Raw genomic sequence first — 22,285 nt, forward strand, 5'->3', positions numbered from 1 at the left:
GCTGTTACATTATATATTTAACATTTGGCTAAAATATATTTGAACAACACGGGTGGGCATGCCTGTTTTCTTTTTGGCTTGTATAATGTGTTAGCAAACATTTTAACTGTAGAACATCTCATTTTGTACTGTGATACACTTTCCTCGTAAGTTCATTTTTGGCTCGAAATATGGGCAGCTTCTGTATGTTAAACATGTCAGTGCCATACGTCTTGAGAGGACGAATTTGTGCTGCATATCTTTAAAACACTTGTAATACGTTTAAAATGAGTTCTTTAGACAAACGCTATGTAACCTTATCGGAAATTAGTATGGTAGTGTTGGATTCAGATTGTTAATAAATATCCGGTGGCCCTTTGATTAGAGCGTCTGCATAGGATGTGGGGGGTCATGGGTTCGATTACCGGTAAAGTCATACTAAAGACTTATAAAAAAGGTACTAATTGCTTCATCGCTTGGCGCTCAGCATTACGATGATATTTTTAAGACTGGTCTGCCTGGTGTCAGGATAATGTGACTAGGTGAGACATCATGCTACATGTCTGCGGCATGATGCCCCAGTGCTAGACATTACTATAAACTGTCACACTGCAGACATCGTAGTGATATGATTGAACATTTCTTACAGTTACTTTAAAAATCCAAATCATACACACACACACACACTAAACAAATGAACATCAGAACAGGACAATATCGCTAGGTGGAAGGTCTGCACAACTGTTGGAAGAGGATACGTATACAAACAATTAGAAAAATGACAAAATATACACGTACAAAATGTAGTCAAAAGGAGTTGAAGTAACTCAAAGGCACTGGTTGATTTTGAATCAATGGATTTATTACTAGATGTAATGATGCTGATTTTAATAATTGTGCTGGTGATAACTGTAAGTTAAAATGTATAGGATATTATTTATGCACGGACTTTTACCGATATTGAACTTTTTAATGTGTATGTAGGAAAACAAAGTTATTCTAGTCACGTAGATATTCTTAGCTACATATTATATAAACATTAGTTGCACATAATTGATTGCAAATACAGTGTCACCTATTGATTATGCCATAAGATATGACAGTTTGTTGCAATTCGTTGTGTTCACTCCTACGGAATTCGCAGTGTATGGTTTTTGAGTAGACACAAAGAGTTGAAGAAACAGAGTTAACACGTGCAAAAGGTAATAAAGTAGTTGCATGTTTTCGTCATTTGCGTGGATTAGTTATTGTAACTTTCACCCTGCCCCTATCATTCTTCCCTCATTCATCTCTTTCTCTCTTTATCAACGTATAAATGTATTGATCTGATACAATTGTTCCAAAAGGTGAAATTAATATTTGGGCTCTTCAATTGTTGTTACTGAAATATGTTTATGATTTATCTTCGTTAGGGTAAATACATACTCCTTTATCCGTCCTGTCCGCTTTTAATGCTGCATCCATGCCAATGTGAAGATAAAGATATGCTAATATGAGATGCTCATTGAGATTAGTCGCATCTCACTTATCAAAAAATCTGGAAAATATATAGCACAGTTTTAAGCACTATCTCCTACGTTACTAAGCGATTCACTTGAGTCTAAAATAAAACTTCCTCGGTTCATAATGACATATCATCATAATTTATCATAAGCCTCATATAAACCGAAAATAAAATGTAACTATAGATTTTAGATTCCCATAAGACCCAAAGTGACAGACCGTATTAAATTCCCATATGTCCCATGTTGACCTATGCCCATGCTGTATTCCCCGAATAGTGATATCGTAAAGTTAAATTCCCATCAGCCCCATAGTTAGCAATGTCCATGTTATCTTGTTGTGTCCTACTGTATACCTTAATGTTAAACTTCATAAAATGTTATAGTGCCATCCTCGAGTAGAATTCATTGAAATCCCATAGCGACCGAATCTTATATATCCTATTACAACATACCCATGGGATCCCTCTATACTACTTATTACCTAGTAGCAAGTATTCGTGTAAATGTTATTTACTTCCTGTTCGAATACTTAACAACTATTCAAGACGATTTTTAAATAGGTCCAGGTATATTTCTTGTTAAATTGACGTTATCTGCTTGTGATGTTTACAGGTATGATTCGCCAACTCCGAGCAAGATTTGTGTGTATATTAGACACGTACCATACTAGAAGAGTTAATCGGATATTGCATAAGCTGCCATAATAGTAGTAAACAGTCTATTAATGGTCAAAGTGAATTGCTATGTACTCATATAATTATTACCTTCGTAAGAATAGATACAGTAAGAAACTGTTGAATATAACGCATATTGTAAGTTTAGTTTAAACAGTTTCTTTTTTCTATTCTACTTCTTTCTTTTTTTACTCTATACAATCATTTTGTTTTAACAAACATAACAATATCATAGACTCACTAGATGGGATGGACATATGATCTTCTGACAACCTGTCAATCCATAGCAAAATGGATGATAAACGCTGAAAAAGAAATGTATGTTAGTCTTTGGGGGAACAATTAGAATGTTGATGGGATAAACGAACATTGGTCGGCTGTTTATTATTGGGTTAATCGCTATCTATTCACCAAATATATCGAAGACAACTCTTTATTTATGTATTGCCAGAATTGGTTATGTCACGAAACAGCATATAATAAATGCTTGTTAGTATCAACCATCTTTGGTTAGATCGTCTATTCTTTCTCACGTAGATACATACAGTTTACACACGCGGTCGCACACATAGACAGACAGTTCTCTTTTCAAAATGATGTGGGTTTAATGGATCTTTATGACTAAATAACCTAAACCGTATCTTAATAAATTAGTTGGGTTTTTTTCTGCTTTGAGTATGGACTCATTTAGGTTTGAACGAGATTATGCGAATGTGCAACGAACCGTTTAACTAATCACTGGTGATAACGTTTTAACATTATGTTTCCTGTCAGATAGGTACGAGATAGAGTAGTGTATTAAGTCCAATTTTGTTCTTCTATGTTTTCGTAGATATACTCTTACATTGTCATCATGGAGGCTTTATATAGGCGAAGTGGAAAGATATGTTTACCATTTTGTATGACATGCCGCGAAAATGCTGGACTCTGATTGAATGAAACAATGCACGAAGCATCTGACTATATAAACAAAGCAGGGAATCGATATTCATTCAGCAAAGATTCGCTCAACCCATGCCTCCAATAAATTGTTACCTACTGAGATTGTACATATACAGGATACATCTCCTTAACGTTCAGAAGCGTCCCATTTTCCCACCACTTCCTCCCTCCCTTTCTCCCCATCCACCCTTTCCCTCTCTAAATCTCCCTCTTTCCCTCTGAAATGTTGACAAAACCGATAACCTATATAAATAAATATGATACACAATGTTGTATTACTAATGTCAAAGGTAACCCTAAAATGAGACTAACAGATCGAGAAGAGACAAAAGAAAGCCTGAACCTAGACATTTATTTCCCAATGAATACCATATGTGAACATTCAAAAGCAATTCAATTCTTATTCTAGCGAAATGACGATTTCACGGTCTTTATAGATATGTTAAAACTATGGGAGTTTTATTTCTGTAGCGCTTTCATAATCAGCCAGTATTAATAGTTAAATCCCTAAAATACTAATTTAAGCCACACAGCGTGTAAACAGTTCAGATTGAAAACGCAATGGCAGAATAAAACATAGTTTAAAAATAGAGAGAAGTAATAATATATAATAAGTCATGTTGGTTGTAAGCAGTGCTAGAAGAAAACCTATATTATATTGTTGCTTTGCTTGGCAGTGATGTAACTGATGGTACCGTTCCTTGCACTATTTATACTGCTCCCTAAATATCATACTGATATTTGTCCGAAACAGTATACCCAACTTTTGCCACGAAGATAACAATGTATATACGTTTAAGCACCCGCTACTAGCTAGTATACATACACCTTTATTAGTTATATTCTTTCCTTTTACTGTTTTGATGCCTTTTAACTGTCAGCATGGAAATGCAGTCCTAAAATCAGGTCTCACATGTACGGACTCAAAATTGGCCATTCATCTCCTGTCTGCAGTGCATTTTTAGCCGAATAATGTTTTTTTTTTCTTTCAAATCCTACATTAAATCTTGCATATATATTTTCTCTCTTTATAACTGTGTAAATGAAATTACTGTTACGACTGCTGGTCTACATTTTCGTGTGACTAACATTTTAAAGTCAACCAAACTAATGTCCTCTTCAAAATATATGCAATTACACACAAAACACTAAACATTACTGAATGAATCTTTAATACAACATGCTATATATTTGTTTAAAATATGACTGAGCTGTTGTTTTTTGTTCTGTGCAAAATAGGATGTACCTAACAGTTTTCAATATAACATAATATAGGTAGATAATAATATATTTCAATTTAACGTACTCATGTGAAATATCACGCGACACATTCTCTAACAAGAAATATATACTTAGTGCCGCATTAGGAATGAATGAATAAACACAGAAGGTCACTTTTAAACAGGGTCATGATCACACAACAAATATCTTTTGTACCGTTAGAACTCATTCTACCGACAAAAAGGTAGGGCTTACATTGAACATGACTGAAATCAATACTATTTCAAAGATAAATAAGGCAGTTATGACGACAAGTTATGTAGACCCAAGTAAATACAAACTCAAGAAAATGTTGAGTACAATTATGTAGTTAGCTAACCAGATTGAAGATTTAAGACTGATATCGCATTACAATGAAATTAAAGAATACAAAGAGCGGAATATTGAATAAGTTGCACAAGGTAAAACGTTTGTAAAAGCTTTGATAACTTTTATACAGATCTTATGGGGTATCAATTCAATTCAACAGTTTCCTAACGGCAAAGGTCAAGAGCCAGACAGGTCAAATATCAAAACAAACAACACCATATATGCACCGTCGTCTCTTATCTGTTACAATGTGACCTTGTAATGTGTTTTCCTACCTGAATATTCGCCAACTTACACGTGACCTTTGAAGAGGTGTGGGTACGTGTTTTTCTGATGACGTAATATGCATACATTGCATAGAGGTAAGCCTATCTTTGCCTATACCAGATTTTAGTGTCTATTCGAGTATTCATACAATACCGGCAGAAGACATTAAACTGTTAGGTAAGCTGTCACAAAGCCATTCGGACATTTACCTGAGGTGTATATGTGTTAATTCAAGGATTGTTTTTCACATAGTCTACTGAGTGAATTTGAACTGGACGTTAGAGTCGTGCTTGCTTGTGGTATGTAGTAGCTAACTATTTTTCTTGTTTAAATGCATACTTTATCGATAACAACATTCAGCAATGTGATAATACTGCGGGTGCAGGAAGTATGCTCGTCATGTTTGATATTAGTACCTAACCCTTGTCGTCAACACTGGTAAAACATAGCTCGTTTTTAAAAGACAATTAGCACGTTATTGCTTGCGTTAATGTTGAGTAAACCCTAAATTGTTGATGGAGTGGTGTGTGTGCTATTATATTCCTGGTCCACATTTGGTACAAGTTGAATGGATTAATCGTTCTATTTAATAGTTTTGAAAGGGTGTCTTGTATCCGATAGTTTCTTGAACGTTTAATTTTTAAATGTGGACAAACTTAACATCATGAGAAAACACAATAAAACATGTTGACTAATTCCGTGACACATGTCTTCCATGGAACTGCATGAATCATAGTGCATATTAAATTTATGCGTATTATACGGCTTAATTATATTTTTATACTTAACCCAACTTAATTACAAAATGGGAAATTGTACAAAGCTTAAGAAATAAAATATATCCAGTATTGCACCCTGGGCACCAGATGCCTCCAATTGTAGTATATTATGTCTCCCAAAACGTAATGTGCCCCCCTTGTAACATTTTTATACTCTAGAAACATGATTGCAAAATCATTTTGGTGCATGTCATTTACGTATTATGCACATGTTAAACAAAGCTCACTTCATCAATATATATATTGATAGTTTTTCCATTTTTCTTTGCATTTATCCATTTCATATTCACTTTCGTTTATGTGGCAATTCATTTTAAGACATTTATGAGAATTTTGATATATGTAACAGACTTGTGTTACTTATGTGCCTTTTGATATCATCCATTCATCAGATTCAATACATTTAAGATTCTTGTTCATTTATTTCTTTGTCCCTCTGTCAATCATTGACACATTCTTTCTAGGAGCCTAACTGCAAATAATTCATCATTGTAGTGAAAGTGGGTACATCTTATACTAGTGATTCATATATACTTTTCAGTATTTTCAACTTCAGTTTAAATGTATGTAATGTTGTGGCCTATTTGTTTGTTCGTACATAATCCACGTCTTGGTTTCCAGGGCAAATATATCCAGAATAGAAAAAGTCACTGTCTAGGACAACAGCTTTATAATGCAGAGACGATATATTTGCCAATATATAAATCTAGTTGGGTGCCAACACAACCTTAAAATATGGTGATGTTAAAAGTAAACTCCCTTTATGGAGTGTTGGGTGTTTGTCAAGAGTAAGAAGCCGCTATAGCCCACCTTTATCAGATACTAATTTATAATCAGATTAATTAATTATTGCAGTCAAAACATCCAAGTCTAGTTTTATGTTCTTAACCAATCTAGACTCGCAAATATTCTTTTTTTGTGTACACAACCACAAACAGAAGTAGTTTCCATCGTCGTCAGCTTCACAAATTGAATACATGTAGTACAGTATTGAGCTGTCTCATTGGTCTGTCAGGAAATGTGTTTTCTGCGGTATTTTTAATTGATTGGGGTCTCTAGCCCGATATCATTAATAGTAAAAATGTATCTTTCTTTGATCAACTAACGCAGGCGCTCTCATGTCGAATGCTGAATAAAACATATATTTGAACTGAGCCACTATCCATGTATTTTCTTTAACGCAGTGCAAATCTGGCCCCCATTGCCAGATTCGCAATCACCGAATCTGACATTCGATGTTGATTGGACCTCGCTAATAATTTTACTAACTGTAGGCGGAATTGATTGTGTAGGTGGCAATGTAATTGGATCTGCTTTGATGGTGCTCGTGTATCGCTGTAATCTGTCTCGATTGGATCAAAATGCTTGTAATGCCAATTGTTTTAATACTCTCTACGACTTGCTTGGTAATTAGTTTAGCAACGTGCTCATTGATGACGAGGATGTGAGAGCTTTTGGTGAGCCTGTACATATTCCAAAAACATCACCACGCCAAGTACCATAATAGGCCACTTACACAGGTTTTCTAGCATTAATAACACGAACATATTTCTCGCGTCCACGCACGACTATTACTATTGTTTTTATTATTATTATTATTATTATTATTATTATTATTATTATTATTATTTTATTATTATTATTATTATTATTATTATTAAATATCAGGCTATGATTGCAACGTCAATATTGCACTACGTAGATCCAACACGTGCCCGTATTGATATACAGGGAAAAACCAATATGGTTCAGCCGATTAGTATGACATTGAATATACCAATATGCTTCAGGCATAATCGATATCAAATCACCAGGATACACGGGTAGGTGAAAAGCTAAACAGAATATAACCCAGAACAAGTATGCATGTTGTTTGTGAACTTCTTTCACGGACAGCACTCGTGGGGTCACAAGTTAAATTAACCTGAGTTATTGAAGTAATTCCCACAATGTTAGGCGCGATATCATATCCCACACGTAAGAATTGTGTATCATCTGGAATGATGATATACCAACCCAAAAACTGATATTATTCACAAATATCAGACGCATACGTTTGAAATCAAATGGCAATGAATGAACTGAGTATCGGATCATTAGCAAGTATAGACACTTTAGAGTCTTTACCAGTCGACCTGGATCCAAAAAGTTCACTGGCGACGTTGAACGAAAAAATGAACTGCAATTATCCCAATCGAAACGTCCATGTTGTTGGGTATCACAGTTAATGGTGATTTTGATGTTGTGGCTACTGCTTTCTTTATTAAGTGGCCATTTCAGCCTCCGCAAGTTATGAAACACCACTGGGATTTTATTTTTGGTGGTGTCAATTCTTGGTTGTAAATTACACGATTTATATGCTACATGTCTGTACTTAACAGTAACATGGAAGGGATTATAAATTATGTGATCGCTGGAAGTAATTTTATTTTCTCACAAATCCAGCAATGAGTGGATGCATAAAACTCAACAATGTTATCATCCGTCATAATTCCTTTTGCTAGTGCGTTGAGCTGCTGTCGAATCCATTTCTCTCTGACCTCGATCGATCTGAGAAACACATCAACTGTATTTAATGAGCTTGCGCTCTATACAATATAATATGTCTTTCCATCACATCGTACTGATATATTACAAATCCTGCATGGAATTTGATCAGTGACTTGCACTGTTGATCAATATCAGACGTATTTGTGTCTTTGTGAGCATGGGTTTCCATTGCAACATTCAAGCGAGTAAAAGGCTTAGAACTGTACACACTAAGAGCGGTACTGGGGTTAAGTGCTTCAAATTTGTTCCGTGTGGCATTGGTAGCATGCACGGAGAATTCGATATCACCAAATTGAGACTATCCATGTGTTGCTTGTAGTTTCGTGGCAATTCTTGATTGTCTTTGACTGGATATAAAACGCCGACAAAATCGCCTTTCAAAGCAACGATTATCGAAGTTTTTTACAATTACAACCGACCTTTGCAGTACCTTGTCTGCTGTTGGTATGTAACTGGATCCACAAAACGGTTGATACAGTGAAATGTTAATCACAACCTGAGAACATCTTTAGAGCCTTCCAGATCCTGAATTGTCCTATTTCTCCAGCGTTTCGAGAACGTGATCAATGACTCTGAGCAAGAGCTGTCTGTTGCCCTTGCGGTTCAAGATTACGCGAGCATTAGTAAATCCAAGATGTTGTACAGTAGTTGTGCTCTCTGCATCTAGCATGATATGGTTATGGATTAAATTGTTCGAACATCAATTAAGTCACTTCTTTTTCTCATTTATATACATGTAATATTAAATGTATCCTAAGCTATTTAGTAATGTTAAATAAATTTAACGCAATGTCAACAAAACACCACATTAATTTACCCTTCCAACTTTTGTTTTGCTAATTTGTTATCATGTTTTGTCAAGCTTTGATGTAGTTTGTGTTCCCATTTCCCATTATAAAGTTAAATTCAGTCAGCTTTACTAAGGCATAATGGCTTATGCAAAATTAGATGTTCACAGTCAATATTTTGTATATATATTTGTTTATCTATCCGTTTATCATTTGCACTTTATGTTTCCGATCAGAAGTCAACAGTAAGTAAACTGTCATTAATGAGTTGTATACACGTACCTGTACTACACAAGTGGACATGATGTGCTTTATGCTATAAGAAATCATCAGTTTAAACAGTTGTGATTCGTAGTCAGTTAGTCGGTGCATAATTCACCCTTCGTTTTTCAGGAGTACAGGAATAAGGTTGATCAATATATGTTTTCATTCTTCCGTTCATCACTCTCACTTTCATATGAAGAGTAGAACTTCAAAATCATTGAAACGTTATGCAGGTGTTAGACTAGACGTTTTGATGTGCCTTTTTCTGTCGTCAATTTAAATATGTTTGTCCATATGTCTATCATACAATACTAGTAATCTATAAGTCGTCAATTTCATTATTTTGAAGATTGTTTTCATCTACTCGTAATCCTTCCATCTGTCATGGACATGTGTGTCTGAGATTACACACTTCATGGTACCCTTATAACATTATATTAGCGTTATAGGAAAGACTTGAATTTTGCAATGTTGGAATTCATCGATAAATGTTATGCACATACAATGCAGTCTCACTCATTCATTTGTTATGCATTCAGATGTAATGAGAAACCAAGTCATCAACAATGAATTTCTCACAAATTGGACATGTGCACACATAATAACTATATCGTTCCCTCTGCAAACAAATAGGCATATAGTTTCATATATACGTGAAGATTTTTAGTTATTGCTGCAAAAAGCAAAGACCCGAGGTAACAGTGTAAAATAAACCACGATACGTTGTCATCGTTAGAATTAGCCATGAGCGTCTGAGTCTAAAGAATGTAAGATGATATCCTTTCGATAAGTTACGTATTTACAACAATTTATATCAGATAAGGAAATGTAATACCTTGAACTCATGCTGGTGCGGTGTTTAGATATTGCATTAGGTGCATATAACAGTGCATTCAATTATTGTACAAAATAGTCTGCTCACCCATTCTGTTCATTCTGTATTACCGTCGGCTTTCAAGACTAGTAAGTGTAGTGATCATTCATTGTAAATACCTTTAGGGGTGTAAAGATTGTAAGTCACAGGATTATCTGACTTGACAAAGACACTCATATAGACCGGCAATATAATTTCTGTCGAGCTCATACTAGTGGCAAGCGAAACATAGGTTTAGTTCTACAGTGTTATTCCTTCTTGAAACGGGGTTAGATTTATAAAGAATAAGAACTCCACAAATTATACACACCAGTTAGTATAGTTATTTAAATTTGTTAGAAGCAAAGGATGATAACGTTTCGTGTCATTGTTTTGAAAGTTTATAATTTATTTATTGCATTTTGACAAGTTTGTATTGTCTACTCTGGCAACATTAACTTTCCCAGCTTCAATGTCTAATAAAGTTAGTGTACTTTGGACAAGTTCATGTGTATTTCTCTAGCGCATGGTGACAGCCAGCTTAATACGTTTTTTTTTTCCTTAGGCATCGTTTATTATACATAATACCACGAAAACAAAAACTTTCACTGACTGTATATGAAAACAGCATCGAGGTAAGTCGCAATTCTCTCCACTGTTCGTACTATAAAGGCAAATAACTTCCTAGCATAACTATTACGTTGTCAGATGTACTCAATAAATGTAGAATAAAACCAAATCCTCTTGTGTCCGTTGGTATCATCAACCTTTTTGATATTTCTACTGAAGTTTTCCATGTGCATATATTTCCTAACCCAAGGAACCTTTTGAAAATACATCGACAAATCGAACGTTTATAATGTAGCATGTACGGTGCGCAGAACAGACCATTGATCTAGATCGGCATACTCTGCCCCTTGCAACAAAATTATACATGGACAATATCATGTTTGGAAAATAAATAAAAAAACACAAAAACAACACATTATTAGCTCTAACAGAACTCTGTCCCTAATTAATGGCGCTATATCTTTGCTACAATGTACAATCATTTTTTTTAGGACATATAGTGCAGTTGATGCCATTGGCTTGCTTGCGTACTACACATAATCTACGAGCAAAACACCTTGGATGCACAATTTTAGTTTCATTTTGAAGTTTAAGACTGGCATACGGTATGTGTTAACACACCCTTAATATTTTACAAGATCGATTGTTTTCTAAATTATCTTGAAACAGTTGTCTCTCCAATGTTTAACGTATGTTGTGACGTTGTTGATGTTATGATCACGCTTAAGGTTTTGTATACACCTTATTTCAAATTGCAGAAAATTTTCTAATTTTCTCTGACTATTTTTCTCAATTATTGGCAGTACACTCTGTGTTAATACCTGACACCTAGACTGTGGCATAGGACAATAACTGCTCCATATCTACTGCCTCATCATCATTACGTTTAGCAATAAGTTTGGTGTGGTGCAGATATTGTTGGTTTTAATCCATTTGTTACACATTTACAACTACCTGTTTTTCAATTATAATGTTACGTTTGCTCTATACTCTTTAATATGCAAAACGGAGAAAACTAAAAGTGCATCCACGATACCAAGGTTGACTAAACCAGGGCTTCATTAAATACATCAGCAGCATGGTCTTCGTCTGGTCCGTGCCATGTGAGATGTTGGTTACATAAAAAGAATATGTATATTGTTATTCAAACAGACCAAATATGTGCATTGCCACACATAGTGGGGGGTGACATGCACGAAATCGTCTACCCAGCCAGGACTTGATAAAATCGATGCTGGTTTATATTATATGAACATGTCAGACTCTTCTGACTGAGCGGTAAAAAGAGACATACCTAGTAGAATTTTCACTCCCGTTTTTCAACCAGACACTGTTACCTCTGTTTCAAAGTTAACATTTCATATAGATTAGTTTGTTTCATGGATCTGAGCAGCATGAGCATCTTAAATTTGTTTTGTTTTCCATTTTCTTGGAGTGCATTTTCAACATATATATTACACCATTCAACTTATGAACTATGAGTAAGGTCGTAAGTGACAAAATTAACAAAACATTTATGATCAAACTATATCTCAGCCGTGGGGTCTCTTCATACCGATTTATAGTGTTGTTATTCCTCCCACGCACTCTTGACATAAAAACCTACTCACCCACCATTATTTAGGTGAGATTTATCCTTTGAATAAAACGTTGCAGCTGATGTGATCATATGCATTTCCTAGGGAAGAGGGACAAAATATCAGCATGACCTAGCTTAGAGGAGGTGGGAACTTCTTTTGCTTGTAGGAAATAAGAACAATTCATATCCTACATACAAAGCAACAGTTATGGCATATTCACAGATGTTATTCACTGGATGTAAATTCTTAATGGATTTTGTACATGGAAGCTTTGATATTAAATGACTCTGCTGCATATGTGTAAATTTATTTTGAGGGGTTTGACAGTTTCATATAATGGTTTTTCTGTCTGACTCTGTTACTTTGCAAGTATGAAATTTTCTATGATGGCAAGTGTTGAGAAATAATACAGGTTTTCTTTAATCAGCTTAGAAGTTAACAGGATACGGAGAGAAGACCTGGGATCATAATTTACTCCTACAACTTACTGATACCCAGTTGCATCTATTTTACGTGGATCACATTTTCTATTTCAGATCAATTACGATGTCGCTTTTCATATGCAACTTTCTCCTCACGGTATTTGTCGGAGTCTTTTCAGGTATGCTGTTTACATGCTGTTATTAGTGTTAGTTTATATATGTCACCACAATGGGTCTGTCCGTTGCCGGTGGCGAAAATGTCTTCATGGGAAACATCTGTAATTATATGTTCCTATAATATCAAAGTTGAATCGAAAATTGCTCAGATTTGGCTCTCAACAAGTAGACGTATGATTGAATGTATCATTGTATGGATTATGATGTTCAACCCACTCATTAGATTTTAAAGAAACTTTGATTAAAATATATCACGACTGGCTGGTGTGTCTCATACGTACATGAACCTCCTGCCGCAGTGTGAACATGTCTAAAAAGAAGAATACAAATATATGTTTTGTACCATGACTTGGGATATAACGCAGAAACCATTCAAAAATAGAAATAAACTTTAACTAGTTATATATCTATCCTCGACAATGTTCCACATACTATAGTCACGTTCCCTCCAGCAGATCATTGGGCAAATACAAATCAGCGATTTATGTCAGTGTACAGACACACCATTTGAATCACTCAGTATATTTCCATAAAATTGTGGCTTTTTATATATCTTGACTTCAATGTATCCCACCTTATTCAGCCACAGCCTTTGTCCTTAAGGCGAATATCTAAAGAAGATATAATGCAAACAATCTTCGTCTAGCATTAATGATGCTTTTACTTTCTAATTCCTACATATGTTTGATGGAGCCTGACCCACGTTACCCCATTTCACATAGCTGTTATGTCCTAGCTAGTGTGTCAAAAGAATTAGCGATGGTACTAAACAATACACTATTGTGTTTTCTTCAATGTTTCAGAAAAACGACTGGTTCAACGAAATAGTTTGGTTCCCTTGTTTGAAAATGCAACTGCAGATAATTCGCCCAAAGACGTTTCCCTATATATCAACGGGGTCAAAGACGCCAGTCTTATTGTAAAATGGAAAATTGAGAATGGAGACATTATAGCGAAGTGGAGGATACTAAATTACACGAAGATATTTATGGATGGTAATAGAGACATTAAGATTGCTAATATGGATCAAGCATATGAAGGAAAATATTATATTCAGTCTTCCCACAGACGTGAAGTTGAATTAGTCGTAGATGGTGAGTTTTATGAATTAATTTATCTAGCAAGAACGTTCTTATTGGATTGAGCAATCAGTATCATGAGTATATAATAGACCACATCCTACTTGGTTTCAGTTGCATCTTGAAGCCAGACGATCATTTGCACCTCGCTGTCTGTTCTCTAATAGTATGACTTGGTTAGTCACTGGTTGTTGGAGGCAATGACGTGTTAGTTTACATCACTTCATGCTTTCAATCCATCTATTACATCACTTTTAAAGTGTTCACGTAGCGCAATGTCTCTTGCACTTCATTCTGAAGAGCTTAACAATGTTTTTCTTGATGCCACTTAGTGGGAGAGAGAAACTACATCCAACAAAATATCAACTCCGGTCACCGACGTTTTGATGTTTTTAAGTATTTCGGTTAACATTCTCCAGCTATGCCTACTACGCCAAATGTAGATGTCATACTGTTGAGGTAAGTGCGTATACACTACGAAGCCATGTTAACACGCTAGTCTGTTTCACCGCGTAGCTTATGTGAGACATCAGAGTAAGATTCACAGATAACTAGCCAGTGCAAGAATGTATGTCTTGAAAATAATGAGATGTCAGAGTCAGTAATATTGGGTATAAAATGAATGACTGGCGTTGCATTTGATATTTCTATTATATCACTTATGAATAACACATACAATTTACCTGGGAGAAGTACGCATGAGCAAACAGTATGAGCGGAATCCAGTTGCGCATTCAAATGGACAAATTACGTTACAATGTAAAGACACTGGCTTGGTTCCCCAAAACCTGATCATACATTGAGTACAACTGATAAATGAATGTTTGAATAGATCGTTGAGAATCATGATCATACACAAGTGTTGAAAACTAGGGTTAATTTTTATACCTGACGCTTAACCAAAAGATTGATACCCTGTCACAAACTTGTTTATTCTTGCTACATCTATATATCTGACAGCAATCTTAATAAGGCTACGAATTGTATCAAACTAAAGGTTATTTTTGAAGTTACCTATATACATTTTAATGTTCTTCACTGTCACAAAAATAAGAATTCGAAGATACCCGATAACTAAGAAAATAATAGTTTGAGAATCGTGGGTGTCGGAAGCCATTTTTATCTCATGAGGACCTATCTATTTTGAGACCTATGTATTAAAATAGTGAAGGTTGTGCATCGTAAAATGATGAAGGATTTGTTTACTAAGTGTATGTTGAAGAAATATAATAATCACAACTACATTATTGCATCAGTAAAGTATTTCTCAATACCTCAGCATATTTATTTTATTTTTCAGTTGAGAACATTCCTTCAGTCACAAGTGGAGACAAAGGTATGTTTTATTGGAAACAACAGTCGTGGAAAGAGATTTCTTATGGTTCAGTGCTTATTTAACAAATTATAGCCCAAATTATATATAATTGCTGAGGTGATTCCTGCACTTTATTACAAGGACAATTAAATGACAACCAAATCCACCATTTATTACATGTAAGAGATGCATCTTGATTTGGTCAGTTCTCTCCTTGTTTCAGTTTGACATAATATACAAAATAAAGGCCATTCAAAATGTGTAGGCCTGCCAGGATTCATAATTATGAGTTCTTACTCTGGTGTTAGATAATTGCCTAATTAATAATAATACATATAGATGTGCCATCAAGATGATGGTTAGTTGATCTTGCATATGATTGACATCTACTGAAGATATACAAAAAATGATCTTCGTTTTGGCACAAATTTATATTATAAAGATTTCAGATTACATTTATTGACATCTCACATTCCATCTGATTAGGTAAACTTCTGAACACAATAGAAGAAATATTTCTGATTAAATTTTATTCAGATTTGTTATAAAGGTTCATATCATTACAACCTCGCATAACTTTGATTATGAGTGATATTATAAATATTTGGTGATCTTATGAGCAATCTAAATGCCATATTTGCTGATGAGATTTTGGTGTGATTTAGTGTATAAGTTTATCATAATCTAATCGACTGTAACTCTCTGGTTTGTGGTTCTGAAAGGTTTATTTGTTATGGTTCCAGGATCATGGTCCCATTAGTAGTGTGGGGGTAATAAGAACAAATACAGTACAAAATAACTTGCACATCCAGATATTTATATGTTCTTCATGTATGCAGCTAGCCGAAATAAATTTGTTCTAATATATGCTTCAGTCTCTAGTACCCTGGGTCATACAGACAGTTCGATGGGAGAATGCCGGTTGTATGAATGACTTGTTCTTATTAAGGTGTAAAATCGATCATATTTACAGGGTTATCGTTTATTTTCACAGTTTAGTAAACAAGTTATTTTCGTGGTCACTAAACGTTTTGTCCGAGTTTTGCTATTTATAGGCATTTATATCTGAAGATTAACTTTCACAAGCATCCAAACGAAATGTGAATGCTTGAGTGGTTTAAATGGCATTATCGGCACTTACCAAAATCAATACTTTACCATGTTTGTTTTTTTTGTATCTGGGATCTCTTGATTTAGTGCAACTAACCGATGCAGCATTACATATTTATATGAGTATTACACCACACCTACACGATCGTGTGCTTAAGCCGCTTACTAAGACATGTTACGGAACCTTAAGGAAATGATAAAGTTAAAACTGTGGAAAACAAAATGTTAGTTGGATAATGTCATAACTGCAAATATGAAATACACATACGATTCTCTTTTAGTTTTTGCACAATATAGGTTACAATACAATTGCGTTGTGTAACTAATGACTTTTAAAAGGGATTGGCTGGCTCATTTGTGCTATAAACAAGTTCAGAGATAGAGTGAGTTTAAAAGTCTTTTGAAGCAATGCGATCAATATCGTTTGCGATTTTACACAGAGGCAATGAATTTCTTAACCATTTTAGGCATTTTTCAATCATGTTTGAAAGAGCCACATTCATTTTTCACCACGTAAATAAACGAACTAAGAACAGAGTCATTGAACTTTGATAGAAAATATGTAACATATTTTAGACATTAACATACTCTTTATTACATGGATATGTTACCCCGTTCAAGCAATACGTCAAAAACCTTTTATACCTCTTAGACATTGTCCAACATAAAAGTGATGAGAATAAAGTCAACAAGATTGTCTCCGAATCTTGCAAAGTTTTCATGGCAAACTAGGAAATGTTTCCCAGTCCATCAAAGAATCCCAGTTGATAGAAATGGAATCATTTTTTCTTCAACCATCTCAGTTCAGCCATGTTTAATTCAAAGTGCAAACATCAAACTAAGAACTACGTTTACGTGACAATTAAAGTCTCAATATCGACATATGTCAGAATGGTTCCGGTCAAATGTTTCATTCAGTGATTTTGTTGACAAAATGGATTTGCTCTAAATGTATTAAGTGCTCATCTTCAGTTGTCACAATGGCAGATTTGTAAGAATGGATGCAACGTTTGCATGCATCCGTCGCTCATGTACTTGATGTGCTCATACCAAGTTCTGACATCAGTTGTTGACCTGTCTTTCCTTGGTTTTGATCGTTCTTTGTGCATATTCTAATCTGACTGGGTCACTTAAATTCTATAAACAATTTCTTGATTTATCAATATTCCAATCTGAGTTTCATTCTCTTTGAAAATACAATTTGAATGAAAATCATTAAAATGATAAATGTTCCCACAGGACTTAAAAAATAAAAAATTTTGGTAAGAAGAAACGATGTTTGTTAAACAAATCATTACTCTGATAGCTGAGTAATCTTAGAAACATATGTACAGAAGAAAACTTCGACATTCGCATCATGGGTCTTTAAAGGACAAAAATAGGACATAGAGCATAGGCCTTCCTTCCGGCGAACAATTGTTCTAGAGCAGCAGGTTAGAACAAGTACTCTTCTTGTGACTTAATATAATATTCATGATCGTCTTAAATTTGAAGACCATTTAATACTTATTTGCGTTTTATTTCTTACAAGTAACTGTATATCATCATTACTGTTTCCCTAGATGTATCTACTCTTCAAAGCAAGCAGCAGATTCAACATAAGGATAACATAAATATTCAAATAATGAAGAAAGTTCATTTAGGTTGTGTTATGTTTCTTACATGAATCTATCCTGACACCACCTTGACAGCTCAGAACACGAAACATGGGGCAGAAGGTATTTTCATCAATTAAACTCTTTTGCATTATCTGTTATGCAAATATTTTACAGGAATAGGCGTACATCTCTATCGCTGAATACTTTCTTTTACAACAAATTGCTGTACATAGGTTGCCGTCTTGAGTGAAGCTATATTTCGTTAGAAAATAAGTTAAACAACATTTTGATTACTTCTTACCTGGTTGGCCCAAAGTTGATATCACATAGTCCATAAAAGATATCTGATTTATTTTGGTGTATGATCTATTGCAAGATGGCGGTTGTTTGATAGCATACCAGCACATGCATGTACTATTATAGTATAAATAACTTTCACTATTATAAAACTTTACGTTTCCAAAATGGAAATATCTTTGGCGTGCCAGATGCACCAACTCGCTGTTCTAGTTATTTCTCAGGTACATCGATCCAGTCTGACATACAACATCTGCCCAATCGATACAGAGCATCATCATTCTTTTCCGAACGCCATCACTGGGAAAACGTTATCAAGTCAAACAATATCTTCAGGCGATGGACTTGTTAAACAGTATGGCATAGAGTTCAACATCTTTCTAGTGAAATTTGCCTCGCTCCGTGTAAACAAATATTGTTTGACAATCCAAAAGTGATTATTGTTCAGTAGTGCAGCATGAGCTTCATATCCTTCTTACTCAAGATAAAGGGGCGGGACATTGCGCTAGGGATATGTAATTATTAAGGGTCTGTAAAACTATCCATTCATAATTTACACCAAAGTGCTTACACTTTGACGGAAAATCTACTATTATGTAGTATTAGTTTTATTTTTATTGTAAATCCCTACCACTGTTTTATTAGTATATATTCAATTTTCCCCAAATGTTTCAGAAATGTTGTCTCACATTACTATGATTCTAAGCAACATGTTTTTATTCATAATTAAATAACGGAATAAAATGAATAAATTCTGACAACTGTTTTTTAATATAAATAAACTAGTAATGAGTAACAACAAGTCAAAGGCAGCCCTTGTTGATATTATGTTTTGTTTGTTACTAGTTATTATATTAAAGGTTCTCATTTCATATCGTAAATTTGAAGAAGTTCCAAATGGTCGGCAGGTGTACGAAGGTGTCGGCAAACGAAATTGAAATTCACACAGGTTGTAGGTAGTGCACAAAATCATGCTCAAATGAAAGGACGTCCCTTTTGTTTCTCTGGTTAGACAATAATTTGAATCTTGCCGAAAGTTTGCGCACTTATCAAAAGAGAAATGAAACACATTCTTCTCGTAATGGATGAATTTGATCTCAAAATGTGCAATCCTTAGGTGCACTTGATTATTTTCCCCAAATACAATTGGGATAGAGTATCTTCCAAGGGAGGAATAGTTTCCATTTGCGAGAAAGAAATAACTACTTTTTAAATAAAATATGCGCTCCCAATAATGAGAAAGGACAGAGCCACATCTCTCTTAGACAAGAGATTCAGAAACAATGGCAGCTTCAATGGTAAGGTGCAATAGGCTTGCTGAATCCAATTAACGCCCTAAAAAAGGAGGGTGAAGAAACACCATTCTAAGTTTAAACACGACCATACATCTGATGGGTTAGAACGAAGCTGTACTATTGAGACTACATTCGACTTCCCTTCGGTAAATGACAAGATTCATATAGAACCCTAGATCAGGGGGTGAGCAGTTAATGCAGCACCAAAAGGGCTCGACATTGCGCTAGATCTGATAGTTCCGTCGAAAATTACCTAGATAGATTTTGACTCTACGTGATTTCACTTATTACAGGGTATAGATCACCGGTCACCGAACAACGGTCACAGAGTTTCACACACCAATCACCGACCACCGGTACGAGTTATTGGGAATCATGAACCGGTCACCTGTCACCGACCACCGCTCATTTGACACCGACCGAGTGTCGTAGACCACCGGTTGCCAGATATGGGACAAGCGGTACCGAACATCAAAACATGCCAGATATAGCGTCAGGCATAGATTCGAAGAAACACTCCTGCTATATTCCAAATTTATACAACCAAATGGAAAAGTCCCGCCTTTGTGCGTTATCCATTCCATCCCCATTTTCACTTTTAGCCCTGTTGGTACGTAGATATTCCCACTTCAAGAAAGAGTTTCACCTATGGATGTCTTCTAACGGCCCATTTTAAGTACAAGCGACACAATGGAAAGACAACTGAAAGCTACGCAGAAAAGGTCATCAATCAAGTAGAGGTTAAGTCTACCTTCCTCTAAGAGCCTCGGGAGAAATGAGAAAAAGTCTGACTCTTCCTGTTCTCCTCAAGGAGCTCTGGAACCTTCTACGCAGGGCTAGAAGGGAGTACCCTCTGTGTTCGTCTTATGCCAGGCAAATAAAAAAAAGATTCGTAAAGATAGCTTGTCCAAAACTGGCAAGGTAATCCGAATAGAATGGTTAAGCTGTTTCAAAGTTCATGCTTTGGAAGAAATCTATTATAGAAATATGTCAAGACAAATCAATAACATCTTAATTTATGTTTAAATCGTCCCAGACCAAGTAATCTGGATAGTATTAGGAATTGATTGTTTGCTTACGCATCTTCATTCTTCAGCTTGATTCCACAAGTATTGTACAAGCTAGGGAAAACCAGAGTAGGATCATCCTAACTGAATGTATGTGGCCTCAACGGTCATGGTTAAACGACCTCTTAGATCTATTTATCAACAAACCCAGTTTGCTACCGCCGTGGGACAATCTACTCTCAAAACACAAAGGTAATTTAGTTCATCTTTTAGGCTCACCATAAGCTATGCATACGCGATATAAAAGTTCGAGCGAAGGTATTGAATACATCATCTATGCCTGTTGTCGTCCTGGTGTCGTCCTACATCTGTGGTCTATGATGCAAAGCGGAAAACAGTCTATGATCGATGAGTGACGAAACATTTTAGTCCTAGCTGACCATTACTTGCTACAATGGCATATTTTGTCTCTACATACTGTAGCACGTATCTTGTTCATCATCCAGAATGAAAAGTCAAAAATCTGTCTTATCTATCACCAATACACTTTCCAAAGGTGAATTCGTTGTTTTAGGACCTCACGTAGCGGCGATATTTTAAGTAGTTCGAGATAGAGAGACCGTTTCCTCGCTCGTTGATACTAAGATGGATCTTTCATGTATTTTATGGGCACTGAAAGATAAACTTCATGAACCTTCGAGTTAAACCCAATATGAAAATCTTACGTTGATAGCCATGTTTATTCCATCTGTTGTGTCAGCTCGGAGAAACAAGGGAACTACATGTAATATTAGTTGAGTAGGGATGTGTGAACATTAATGGAAACTAGAATTTGGTTTCTATGTTATGTCAGTTAGGGTCTGGTTCAATCGAAAAACAAGTTCGATCAGTATTTATATCCCCGGGGGATATCGCAAGTCTTATCATCATGCCCATTGTGATCAAGATAGACATTGCACAGTTAGGGAACTCAGAATATGTTTCTCTCCTACTAAAAGGAGAAAACATGGTAGAAAACAAACTTTTCTCCTTTTAAGTAACTCAGCTCATATTTCAGCATCCACTTTTCTCGATGGATTTCGTTCGGCATCAGGAGAGTTTATGCGTTTCTCAAGGAAAGATTCGTATGGTTCATGAGGATCACAGCTCGTGAAATCAATGGTATCTCTACTTCCTGGGAATATGGGCATATGTCAACCGCTATTTGTAGACGATATTATAAAAATTGCACTCTGGCGATCACACTCAAAATTCTCATTAAACCTTCGGTCAAGGGCAATTAGATACATGATATTTTTCCTCTGGGTATAACAGTCGTTGAACATTTGGTGGAATCGACTAAAAGAGGCTGAGCGGTTGGGCTACAGGGTGAGACATTTTTCTTGATTGTACTCCTTGACTATCTGTCAGTTCGCTTTCTTACTGCCAGTACAGTTTATATCTAGTGCCAAGTAAGATAGTATTGGTATTAAAATATACTTTTTTTCTTGTGAGTGGTATCGACTACCAGATGCCCTCCTCCCATCCCGCCCTGTTTTCCTTTATAACAAACATTCCTTTCCAAGAATAAAGGTTAACTATAGCGCATGCTCCGATGTCATAAGTTATACTAGGTGGACGCACGCCTTCAGAGAAAACTGTAAC

General features: G+C 35.4%; 1 protein-coding gene across 3 annotated transcripts in view; it reads left to right on the forward strand.

The window, feature by feature from the left end:
• The first annotated feature begins 2,085 nt into the window (after positions 1-2,085).
• LOC149771945 (uncharacterized) overlaps positions 2,086-22,285 on the forward strand; it is a 35,291-nt gene continuing 15,091 nt past the window's right edge. Inside the window, exons 1-4 of one of the 3 annotated variants that reach the window (XM_089948064.1) lie at positions 2,086-2,190; positions 12,878-12,942; positions 13,744-14,034; positions 15,320-15,355. In XM_089948064.1, coding sequence (XP_089804190.1) covers positions 12,888-12,942; positions 13,744-14,034; positions 15,320-15,355 — 382 coding nt within the window. In that variant the 5' untranslated portion in view covers positions 2,086-2,190; positions 12,878-12,887. Of the gene's footprint in view, positions 2,191-5,063; positions 5,257-12,877; positions 12,943-13,743; positions 14,035-15,319; positions 15,356-22,285 lie in introns of those variants that run through there. The other 2 variants (XM_089948063.1, XM_089948065.1) reach the window with 2 other exon arrangements.

The sequence above is a fragment of the Sinohyriopsis cumingii genome, unplaced genomic scaffold (genome assembly GCF_028554795.1).
Source record: "Sinohyriopsis cumingii isolate HCF-2022 unplaced genomic scaffold, ASM2855479v2 utg001564l, whole genome shotgun sequence".
Taxonomy (NCBI): Eukaryota; Metazoa; Mollusca; class Bivalvia; order Unionida; family Unionidae; genus Sinohyriopsis; species Sinohyriopsis cumingii.